We start from the raw sequence: 12466 nt of genomic DNA, 5'->3' as shown, positions 1-12466 counted from the left end.
CACCTTTGTTTTCTTTCCCCAGGGTAATTTGAGATACAGTATGACCTAAAAGTTTCTGATGCTTGTGTGGAGAGAAATAATGAGGCAAAAAAAGACAACAGTTGATGGTGTTAAAAAGACAACAGGTGATGATGCAGTTGATTAGCAATGGAAACCTGTGTTCTTGATTCAAATCAGATTATTAATGAAAAATTAGATTATTTTACAAGAATACATAGCAAAAATAAACACAGAGCGAGCTTGTATCTTTGCAGAGACTCTCTGAAATCTCAGCATGCCTTGAGATTATACCTCCCTGCTGTCATGTCTTTTGCTTTACATTGGCGTCTGCAGGATTTTGTTCCTTGCACATTCTGCCTACTCCATCAGCAATCTGCCAAGGTCTTCCCACCATCATCTCCTCTTCCCCTCACCTCTGTCTGTCCACCCAGCAGCACAATCTGACTGAAGAGAAGGCAAGTCATTTCTTATAAAGCCCCAAATAAGGTTCCTGACCCTTAAGAAGTCCTTTTTATATCTTGATCCTCTTCACTCCCCTTTTTCAACAATAAATTAAATCCACTTTCACTGTGCTTATGTCTCTGTATATACAAAAGTTTAAAGCCTGTTGTATATCTTAATTATTGAAAGATAATTCAAACTGAAATTGTCATTAAAAATAACTGTGCATCACTGAAACACCCAACATTCTAGCTGCCTGTAGTCCTTATGCACAGTATCTTTTTTGTCTTAATTTCCTCAGGCAAGTAACTGTGTCTTCTATAGACACTCCTTAGTCCCTTAGCTCTACTGCAATAAAGCCTTGCTTGCTAACACCCTCAGGCTGTTTCTCTCCTCTTTTCTTCTACTCTTACAACTCTCTTGTTCCTTTCATCTTACCACAGCTCCAGTCAGGCAGCCAAACAGATAGCTGTAGAACAATAAACCTTATGTTTGTATGCAGTTGGCAATTTTAGCTCTCAAATGTGCTAAGTGAAGCTGAACACGTGCTCACTGTGGCCCAACATATACCTGACCCAGGCATGTAAGGGGCACAAAAATTAAGATAATTTTTGTATTGCTTTTGCATGTCTTCATCCTTTTCTTTTCGAAATGCTTTTGAAAATCCTTAGCTAATGGTCTTTTGATAAGCAAATCCAAGCTGAGATTTTTTTCCTTCCTTCAGTGCATAGAGCTGGCCATTTGGGAAGGAGGTAAAAATGTTGGTCTGCCGGAATTTCTGCCTCAGTGGTTAATTTAGGAGAGAGGGTCAGATAGCGGGTACATGGCAGCATTGCCAGAAGTCTCATTTAGGGCTACGGTGTTGAGAGCAGGCAGCTGGGAGGCAGAATCAGGAACCTCCCCTGCCAGGTGTTCGAAGGAGATGGGCCCATTTGCCAATCAAAAGGCATGAGTCTTTGCACAATCAGTAGTGTGTGGCATGACAGAAGGGAGGCTCACATTCAGTCTTGCTAATGCTTGTCTCCCTTTTGCCTAAATGCCCATTTACAGCCCCCAAAAACCAATGTTAAACCTTGCTCAGGCCAGCAGTTTTTTAGCACCCATCCTTTCTGCTTTCAGGATGCCTGTGGTGAGCAGGGCTGGGGTGGCAATGCCATAATCTCAGCCCTGAAGGGACATGCCAGCAGCTGGCAGCTTGTGGTAACAAACCTCTTCTGAGCGCTACTGCCCCACAAAAAAAGGGTAACAAAAGCATAAAATACATCAGCATTAAAATACTAAACCATGACCTAAACTTGTCATGTTGGAGATCTGTGTTAAAAATTGTCATCATCTTTTCCAGCACATTACTGCTTTCTTCAGCATGAGTCAGGTTTTCCCTGAGCCCCTTTGAGCTCTCCAAGCCACTTTGACTGAGGCTTCAGATCAGCAGTGCACACGTCTGATTTCCAGCTGCAAGGCTCTGCAGTAGGGGTGACATCTGTCATCCCCCAGCCCTGCTTCCTCTCCTGCAGTTCTTAAAGCAGCTACAGCCAGAATTTTGTCTTTCATCTTGGCTTTCAAGACTCTTTCTCAGGGATTTCAGCAGGGACATGAGTTTTCTCTGGCCAGTCCTGTTTCCCTCTGCCCTTTAGAAGCATGGCTGTGTTTTGCCACCAGTCCTTGTGAGAGGTGTAAGGAGAAGGCAGCTGCCAAATCCTCAGCCCTGCATCTGTAACATGAGGACATTAAGGAACATGAAACAGTTGATTGCTATCCCCTTTGCCATCCTCTGCTGTCTTACACCGACAGATACCAGCCCTGCCTAAGAAAGGAGATAGAGGGTCCCTTGTGGATGAGGAAAGATGCAACAATTTATTATAGTTTGGGACTAATCCCTGAGCCCAGTCCTGATTTCTCTACCAAAGCAGGGCCAGCCTGGAGGAGGAAGGTGGCAGCACCCTGCCCTCTCAGCCAAGGCACCCTATAGGGAGCAGGTTGCAGCACCCACTGAGCCCCATCCGTCACAGCATAAACCACAGAACAAAGCCAGAGATGAAGCCCTGAACTTTCTCTAAACTCTCTCTAAAGAAAGAGAAAGAGGAAAATGGTTCCCACTCCTCTCTAAGGTGAGCCACCCCCCACAATCAAAATAGCAAAATGACAGGCCAGGCTCTTTGAAACTGCACTTGCAAGGTCTCCAGCTGCCCTAGATAAACCCTGCCTGCCTCCTTACCAGCTGTCTTCAGAAGACTTCAGAAGAGAGGAGCAGGAGCCTTTGAGCTGCCCCAGGTGTAACAACCAGGCTAATACTGAGCTGTCCCCAAGGGCCATCATGCCCCAGTGATCTGGCAGCAGCCCCAGGTGCCATCCAAACAGCTTTTGCAGATATTTCTGGAGCAGTAAAGAGAAATGTCAAGGCATGCAAAACACAAGGGCTCTCCAACCCTGCTCCAAGACAATAAAGTCTGCTATCCCTCTGAAACAGAATTCCCACCAACCTAATTAATAAAAGCTTAATCAGCAGATTGGTTAATCATAAACTTATTAAATAATTAATTGAGCTCTGAGGCCGTGTGTCAAATTTCCAGACTGTGGCAGCCCCTCAGAGGAGGGATCAGGTCAGTAATCCTGTTAGGGGAGCAGGTTGCTGTGTGGGACAGCTCTCCAGATGAGCCAAGTACCCAGGACTGCAGCTCATGAATTGAATAGCAGGAAGAGGCACCCTGAGCTGTACATATCCTGTTCTCCTTTAGAGTTTCATAGTAAACAGGCAATTCATCCACTGAAACAATGCCTGAAAGTCCCTTTCTGGGGAGCAGAGTAATTGGAGGGTGACATGGCCTGCAAATACTCTTCTCACTATTAATTCTCCTTCTTTACCTTTTCCAGGGAAGAAAATGGTCATGTTAACCAGCCTAGCTGCCTGTCTCCATCTGCTTTCATCTTACTAGACAGAAAATACAGAATTTTGTTTGAAATGCATAGGTTCATGGAAACCAAATGCAGCAGATGATAAAGCAGACTGGATCAAATATACAACATTTTTTCTGCTAAATAAAGCCAGAAACATGGCTTGTACTGTCAACTGCAGTTCAGTCCTGGTAAAAGAAAAGGCCAAGAGTCCTTTCCAAGCATGATGCTGGAGTCAGAAGGCTGCAAGTCCCTTCTAAGCTTGTCTGCTGCCTGCAGAATTATCACTTAGGGCTTTACTTGTTTTGCCTAGTGTTGGAATTCAGTAAGTCATTCCAAGCAGGGCTATCTGCCAGTCAATGAAAGCTTTCCCAATGACAACATATTAAAATATTTTAATTATTATTTAATATTTTAAATCTGTATTTTGTTTAGGCAATATAACACATGCAGTCTCCCCTAGACCAACCTTTGGCATGAAAGGGTGGACATTTGACTAAGTGTCTATGAAGTTCAAGCCTACTGATGTCAGATTATATTAAAAGTGTTTTTTTTTTTATACAAATACACACTGTATGATAACATCCTGTGTAACCAAATGCTGTGAATATTCAGTGAAGCAAGTTTATACTACTACTCTTTGAATATGCATCACATTTAGTACATGCACCAGTAACCTTAATGCTTCTTCACTGAACATCAGAACTCATAATAATTATGATGTAGGCACTAATATTATCTCTGTGTATCTGTAGATTGTACCTATAGCATAAGTGATGTTTTAAATGAATTTAACTATTTAAGTGAAGCGAGCTAAATTGCTCTTAAAAGTCCCCCTTTTTTGGTTTTTTTTTTTTTCTCTTTGCTTTTGTCTGTCATACCATTTAGCGAGGTCAAGCAAATGGCTTTGACTTAAGCCTATGTTCAGTTGAGTAAAAATAATGAGGGAGCATTTGTAGAAGTTCTCCCCAGGTGAAGTAAATTAATTCTCTTTGTCCCTTTAAAATACATTAAAAGAGAGCATAGTTCAGTTTTATGGATTAAGTCTTTTAGAGATCAGTTTGTAAACAGAAAAATTTTAGCTGCGCTTGTCAGGATGCAAATCCTTCCCCAGATATCTAACTTTGTTCTTCTGGCTGGCAGGTAAAATATTCTGTGAAAAGTAAATGAAAATACCATGTACGTCCCTTTCTGAAGATAAATGTGGAAAATGAAAAAAAAAATTACATTTAAATATCGCCAGTGCTGTTCATGTATTCCAGTTTTGACAGTGATAAATGAAATCCTTCTATCCAATATTTTGCAGCCATTAGGAAGAAAAATCTCAATCCTTTAAAATTAAGTGAAAAAGCACATGCTGAATGAGAACAAAATAAATGCCCTTGTGAGGTAGGAGCTGCAACAATAGATGCCTTTGAAATCAGTACAGAAAGGTGTTGAAAGATGAAGAGAGATTAATTGCTGCCTGCTGCTACACACTTGCAACCTGTCTGCATAAAATGGCTGCAGAGACAGTTCGAGCAGAGGACTGGGAGCAGGAATCCTGATTCTGTGCTCCCCTGCTGCCACAGATCCTCTACATGGCTTTAAGGAAACCAGTTATGTGGTTTCTGCCAGCAGTAATACACAATATATTATTTTACAAAGATGAGTCACTATTCAGCAGTAATATACAACTTATTATTTTAAAAAGATGACTCACTATTGTATTAAGCCATGAAGAGGTAAAATGCTCTGTGTGTTCAAAATAGTGTTGGTTTGTTTTGGTTTTTTTTTTTTTTTTTTTTTTACTGAAGTGTAGAGCCATGAGGTTTTCATTGCAGGAAATTACCTGCTCTCTTCTGGGGCTAAGCCAAATAGTGGGGAGAAGCAGAGAAGCCATTCCTTCCCATAATCACATGAGGGTCAGAAACATGAGATGTGGGGCTGGGATGGCATGGCTAGAAGATGAGGACACGCTGCAGGGCTGTTTCTGGCACACCCTCACTCCTCTGTCTGGCTGCAGTTGTGCAGATTTTTCTCCCTTTCCTAACTGTGTTATCCCAGAGTCTCTACCACAATTGCTAATGGGCCCAGCCATGCCCAGCAGCAGGTCTGTCTTGGAGCGTGCTAGCATTGGCTCTGTTAGACACAGGGAAATGTCTAGAAGCTTCTCACGGAACCCATCTCTGCAACCCATCACCTAACACAGTGATCCTGCTAATGATGAGACAGAAACTTCATACTCCTAATTGAATGTGTTTTGTAATGTCAAAGGCACACACAAACTGCTTCATGCCCTCCCAGTCTTCTCTGCTCTATCCTGCTTCTTGAAGGAAGCTTCTGTCTGGAAAATTAGTGAAAAGCCAGAAGGATCCTGGGTGTGGTTAAGGCTCCCCTATCTGTTTCAGCCCTGCTGATTGCCCGTGAGCCATCACGCCTGCACCCACACTGTGTTCAGCCCCCTGTAACCATTTCATCAGCATTGTAAAGCCCTGGCAGCTTGTCTCAGTGCTGTGTATTGTGGTCAGTGCTATAGCTTCTTATGGAGATGAGTGACAATCAGGTTGTATTTAGTGTTGCAAGTATTTGCCTCCATAGTATCGCAAAATTCACGTGCCCTGCAAACTACCAGCCTTTTATTCTAGAGACAGAGGTAACCAATGCATTTCCAAGTTCTGTACTGAGAAATTATTTTGATTTAAGGTTTTGATTTCAATCCTGAATCAGTCTCTCAAGTTGCTCAAGCCAGAGTGAGTTATTAATCCAGTTCTTTTCCTGCCAAGTTCCATGTGCATTTATTCACCTCTGCTGTCAGCAGGAGCAGGCTGGGTATGGTTTGCAAGTGTATGTACTCTTGTCTCCATGTTCCTCATCATCACAATCTCTAGGCATCCCTGCTGCTTATGTCTCCCTCAAGAAAGGGAGCCTTGGATATGTGTTCCCCTGCTCTGACTTGTGAGGAAGGGAAAGTGTTGGCTCACCTTGAACTTGCACACCATAGAAGCATGCTGGTTTTCCACAACAAGTGAGAAAAGCTGCTCTTCTCTCCAAGTGGAAATAAAATCTGCGAAAGAAAAAACACAACCCAATAACAGAATTCATACATTGCAGGAAAGGACAAAGCAAAACAAATTCACTATTCAGGTTCCTCAGTAAGAAATCTGGTACACCTGTTATTCAGGCATGTCACAAAAGTAGTTTCCATCATTTTCTCACACTCTGGAGAATTTTTGTTAACTGGTCTCATTCCTGCCTTACTGGCCCCATGCTCAGCTTTTCCATACAAGCTTTGCCTACCATTGCACGACGAGGTTGGGGCAGTTAGCTCAACTTTTGTGACTTACTGGTAACTCAGCACAAATGATCTTCCACAAGAAACAAGGAAGGACTTCGAATCCGAAAATTTAATATCAATTTATATACATCCCTGGGTTCCCACCCCTGCTAGAGGCAGAGCCATATTAGTACAGCACAGTTGTTCTGGTTTGAAAGCAAAACCAGTGAGAGACTCTAAGTCAGAAATACAACTTATTGGGAAAAGGGAAGAAAAAAAGACAAAAATACATGCAATGGTACAAAAGGAAGACCACTGACAAAGTCAGAATACAACCTGACACCCCTTTGGCCAGCGTGCTGGTAGCAGTCCAAATTGGAGTGGCTGCAGTCCTCCTGGAGTGGCAGATGTGGTTGCTGTGTTTTTTCAGAAACCTGTGGAAAGGCTGCCTTTCTGTCTAGAAATCCCTGGATTTATCCAGGTGGGAATGCCTAGCTCTTCCCCCTGGGTGGAGCATCTTACAGTGGGCTGATGTTATTCTGAGTTACGGGGTGTGTCCTTAATCACCTGTTAAACAGAACTGGCTCCTGGAGAGTGTTATCTCTGAGTCATGTGGCAAGACATTGATGGGCCTGTTAACAGGAGATAAGGAAAACTGTCCAGATGCAACTGCTACTCGGATGGTAATAGGAAACATCTTGGTGCTCAGTCTTGGACAACGGTATTGGGGTCCATGCAGCAGCCAGGCACAAGGTCTGTGCCCACTGTCTGCCTCAGCTGGCTTTCATCCAGAAGCTCCAAGACTTTACGGGTCTTGGAGACCCAGATTTTAGTGTGTTGCTGTCAACAGGCTGCTGTGAGCAAAGGTAGATTAGTTTTAGTCCCTGATGACCTTGGAGAAAGTGGGACATAGCTCATCTGGCCTTTGCAACATCCCTACATAAGAGGTGGCAAGCTCATGCCTTTGCTGTTAATTCTGCTGTGCCTTTTGCTACTGTCAGATCTGGGTTTCTTCTTATGGCAGCCAGCTAGGCTGCTGCTCTAATTTTACTTTTCCCATTCCTATCTCCTATGCAGAGAAGCAGAGGGAGCTGGCTCGGAAGGGGTCCCTGAAGAATGGCAACATGGGAAGCCCAGTTAATCAGCAGCCCAAGAAGAACAACGTGATGGCACGAACAAGGTAAAGGACTGGAGAAATACCAGCAGTTGTGCTCTGAGCTGCAATCCCTAATAGATCCTTGGGGTGGTCAGGGACAGTGTTCATTGTATTTGCCTGCTGCCAGCCACACTGCAAGAGCAGTGATGGCCCTTCCTGGAGCCAAGGGGGCTCAAATGCTCTGTGTTGTGTTGCATCCCAGACCCGGGAAGATGCATGGACAGCTGAGCCAGTGGTAGTGCAGCCTGTGGAAGGCAGAGGCAGTCCAGCCAGGTTAAAATCAGGGGTTGATAGAGCCATCCTGCAGGTTCTGAGTAGTCTCAGGTAACACCTAATCCTGCCAGTGGGAGAAGAGCTGTGCTGCTTCATGAAACACAGAGTGGTTTAGAGCTTAGTTCTGCCTTGGTTGCTTTTGTCAGTGTAAGTTCCACTGCTCCTTTTTGATGTTGACCTGTTCTGCTACTGACAGATTTAATGAAGGCTTGTAAATAATCCGTCTCTGTGTGACTTTCTATATACCTTCTCCACCCTTGGAGCAGCATGGTCACACTTTGCTGGAGATGCTTTGGAAGAGCTCTGTAAGAGAGTATTAGGCAGTACTGCAACTTGCTGTAAACAAAGACATTCTGAGCTGGGTATTTTCTTTTAGAGTTTTTTCTTTTTTTTTTTTTTTTTTTTTTTTTTGCAGACTTCAGTACACCAATGTATTACTTACCGATGTTCAGAAGGGAGGAAACCCCATGAGCCCACAGGATTGCATGCTTTGCATGCTGCTAGAAAGGTGGCAGGTTGTAGTGGAGGACCTCACTTAAGATGATGGAGGAATCTGCGGAATGCCAGATGTTTACTGATGAATGGGAAAGTTGCCCGGAGTACCATATATTAAGTAGAATAGGAGCTGCAGATTAGAGCCTCTCTATATGCAATGCATCTGAAAGATGAGATTTCTTGTTCACACTAATTCCCCAGACCCAAAATATTAGTCATAAATCCTGACAGGACCTTGTCAACTTTTAGTTGTAAGACCCTGAAATACAGGGGGAATATGCTGCATTGCTTCCTCTCTGTGTTCAGGTGTTGCGGCCATATAAAAGAGCCAGACTCTTCATGGCAGCAAGAAATTCGGGAACTGGGTTTTCCATGGCCATGGGCACTGGTCCTCCTTATCTTCCAAGTACATTGTAGAAAAACTTGTTTTCTTTTGGCAATAGGCTGCAAGCTAGCATCCTGAGAGGAATGGTAGTAGATTTGCTGCTGGAGAGGTTTTGAAACACTGAAATTAGTGGAGGAAGATAATAAGGGAGAGAAGGTGGGATAAATAGTAGTACCTACCTGTAACGTGAGTGAATTTTCCATGGAGAAATTGTTGTTTCCAAGCTGCTGATGGAAAGAGCAGAGCAGTGACACCTATTGACAAAAGATTTAAAACAGCCAGCTCAGTTTTATTTCAGTTAAGGACATCTGAGCACATCTGAATGCTTCAGTCTGTCTTGCCACAGACAGGGCGACACCAGCAAGCTAGAAATGCCACAAGCTTGTTCAGGCAGGTTTTCACAGGGTAACAGTTGCAGTATAATGGGATATATTCCAGGAGGATACACTGCAAAATTTCCAGATTATTATTTAAATCTGAACTGTTGGCTTCCTCAGGTATCTGCAGGAGAATTAAGCTAAAAGCATTTTCCCCTTTTTGACAGTTCTCTCTTCTCATCAAATAAGTTTTCCTTTGTGCTTTGCCTCTCGTACTCTCTACTCCACCTCCTCCTTCTTCCCCAAGACTTCTGTTATTCTGTATTATCCCTGTGGATTTCTGACATCCAGCCTCTAGTACCAGAGGCTTCACCATTCAGTCCTCTTCTGAGACAAGGGTGCAGCCAGCCTTACAGGTAAGAGTAATTGGATCCATAAGACTCTGTCCTTGACATCCAGAGGGAACTCAACATTTTCAAAAACTGCTGTGTCAAGCCTGAAAGGTTGGAAAAAATCAATCTTTACCCCTCCCCCCAGGGGCTGGGTGTAGTTGCTGAGGCCCCAGACGTAGCAGCCTAGATTAGGACAAGCAAACATAATTGAGTACATATTCCAAATCATGTTCATTGCCTTGGAGGTTATAATGCAATAGACATAATAGATCAATAAAGCAATTCTCATACCATACCCTGGTCTACACATGAGTATTACAATCACCAGATAATTCCCCATGTGTGGGAAAATATAGAGAGCTAGGTAGAAGACCCATGTAAGCATGTTAAGCATCATAATGAATAGGTACCCTCTACAATACAAAATTGTAATTCTGACTTTTCTCAGTACCTCATGCCCCACATTGGGCACCAAATTTATGTTCTGGCTTGAAAGCAAAACCAGTGAGAGACTCCAAGTCAGAAATACAATTTATTGGGAAAAGAAACAAAACACATGCAATAATACAAAAGGAGAACCACTGTCAAAGTCAGAATACAACCTGACACCCCTTTGGCCAGTGTGTTGGTATCTGTCTAAATTGGAGTGACTGCAGTCCTCGTGGAGTGGCAAATGTGGTTCTGTTGGAGCAGTGGTCCAGTAAAAAAGGTGTAGTCAGTCCAGTGGAAAACCCCAGCTGTGTCCTCTTGGAAGACTGTGGAAAGACTGACTACCTCTCTGCCCAAAAATCCCAGAGTATATCTAGGTGGGAATGCTTAGCTACTCCCCCCTGGATGGAGCATCTCACAATGGGCTGATGTCATTCTGAGTGATGTGGTGGGTCCTTGATCACCTGTTAAACAGAATTGACTCCTGGAGGGAGTTATTTCTGAGTCATGTGGCAAGACATTGATGGGCCCATTAACAGGAGATAAGGAAAACTGCCCAGAAGACAACTGCTACACAGATGGTAATAGAAAAAAACCTGATTTTCAATCTCAGACACACTCTCAGTCTCCCTAAAAGCAAATTAACTGTGAATGAGGTAGGAGTGATGCTCTTCCTGTGAGCACAGACAGAGCCCATGACACCATCCACACCACTTGAACACATCTAGGTGCTACAGTCCACTCAGGATAACCTAAACTTGGACCTTATGGTCCAACTTGTGTTGTTTCAAATTAGCAAAAACACAAAGACAAAGAAACTTATATCACGGTAGCTGCAAACAAAAGCAGCTATCACTGCTACCTGACTTTATTCCAAGGACAGTGGGAAGTGAAGATAAGGACAATCAGGATGTGAGGGAAAGACTTAAATTGGGGCAGAGACACTATAACAGTTTTGTCTGTTGCAGTTAAATTAAAGTTTTTTATTATTAAGAAAAAAGACATTTCTCAAGAAGAAGATGTATTGGGTTTTTTTTCATCAAGTAACTATCACCACAGTGTTCTCCTCCTAGATCACCTGAGAGTGATTTGTTCATTGATGATTTAGTAACAACTGTCAGTGAGTATATATGGAGCAGGGACTGGAAAACTGGAGAGTGAAAATGGGAGTCAGTACTTCTGATATCTGTATGGGCAAACTTGTGCTTCCAAATCTCAGCTTCAGTTCCAGACATCTTTGCTTCTTGACTTCCTGTCTACGTACCTCAGGAGCAGGAGGACTGCCTCACTTCCATGAGAAGGCCTACTGAATTTTGCAAGTGGATCCTATTTTCTCCAGTCCACTCATGCAGCAGTTTGGAAATTCTGTGTCAGGTTTTAAATTAATATATTTAATTCATGTTTCAGTGAACACAGTAAGAAAATTTAACTAATTGTGAACCTATATATCTGCTTTGTTACAAGATTTGATATATCTTATTCTCCCTGAGCCTGGCCACTGACAGTGTTTGCCAGGACTTCTTATCTCTAAAATTGTTAATGACTTGCTGCAATTATCTGCACAGAAGCAGAAAAACATTTCAGGTAGTTAGAGAGTAGTTGGAGCACGGATGAGATAGATTATCATAGATAATTAGATTTATATTTCTTAAACTCTTAGTGAAGCATCATTGTGCATCATGATGTGTTGTTAAAGACCACTTGGAAGAAAACCTGACTTAACTTATTGAAAGAGAAGATTTTTGTCACTCCTATGGTTCTTACCTGCTGAATAAAGAACCTCACTACATTTGCTGGGTTTAGTTAATCTTATTTTAATTGTGAACCAAATTATTTTTGCATTTTTGGATGAAAGAATTCCATTGTATTAACACATTTTCCTTATCCTAGAAGTTCTGAAACCTGCACTCCTTTTCACAAACTCTCCCAAGCAGTTAAAGGTGCAAAGTCATCCTTGGCCTTTGTAACATTTCTGATTAACTGAAAGTCATTACAAAAAAATGGAATTTAAAGAGTGATGGTCTGATTGGTTTCTTATGCTGGGCACACCAGCTCAGATTTCTAATATTACTAAATTTAGTACTGAGACCTCAGAAGTGTTGTGTTGCCAGGGTCCTGGACAGGGATTCAGAAAGAGGGACTACATAATAATATCCCTGATGTCCAACAGCAGAACACTAGGATCACTCTGGTCTTTGACTTCCCCTAGCCTCCTTCTCCTGTGTACTTACTGCTGGTGTCAGGTACCCTTGGCCAGAAAAAAAACAGGCAACACAAAAATGAGCAATCTGATATGAGAGGCAGTGCTAGCCAAACAGGTTCACCAGAATGAAGTACAGAGTGTCCCAATGTTTTTTTTTTTCTTCCAGTAAGGGGTATGTTCCCAAGGCATACCCAGTGTTAATCCCTGTGAAACTACTGTAGGCTACC

The 12466-nt window shown here is 42.7% G+C and overlaps 1 protein-coding gene across 1 annotated transcript in view; it reads left to right on the top strand.

Annotated features, from left to right (window-relative positions):
- FAM219A (family with sequence similarity 219 member A) overlaps positions 1-7984 on the top strand; it is a 76340-nt gene extending 68356 nt beyond the window's left edge. Inside the window, exons 3-4 of the mRNA XM_053932522.1 lie at positions 7667-7769; positions 7948-7984. Of these exons, the coding sequence (XP_053788497.1) occupies positions 7667-7769; positions 7948-7984 (140 nt within the window). The remainder of the gene's footprint in view (positions 1-7666; positions 7770-7947) is intronic.
- The last annotated feature ends 4482 nt before the right edge of the window (positions 7985-12466 follow it).

Source organism: Vidua chalybeata, chromosome Z, assembly GCF_026979565.1.
Source record: "Vidua chalybeata isolate OUT-0048 chromosome Z, bVidCha1 merged haplotype, whole genome shotgun sequence".
Taxonomy (NCBI): domain Eukaryota; kingdom Metazoa; phylum Chordata; class Aves; order Passeriformes; family Viduidae; genus Vidua; species Vidua chalybeata.
The sequence above is the reverse complement of the archived record's forward strand: the minus strand, read 5'-3'. Positions and strand labels throughout refer to the sequence as shown.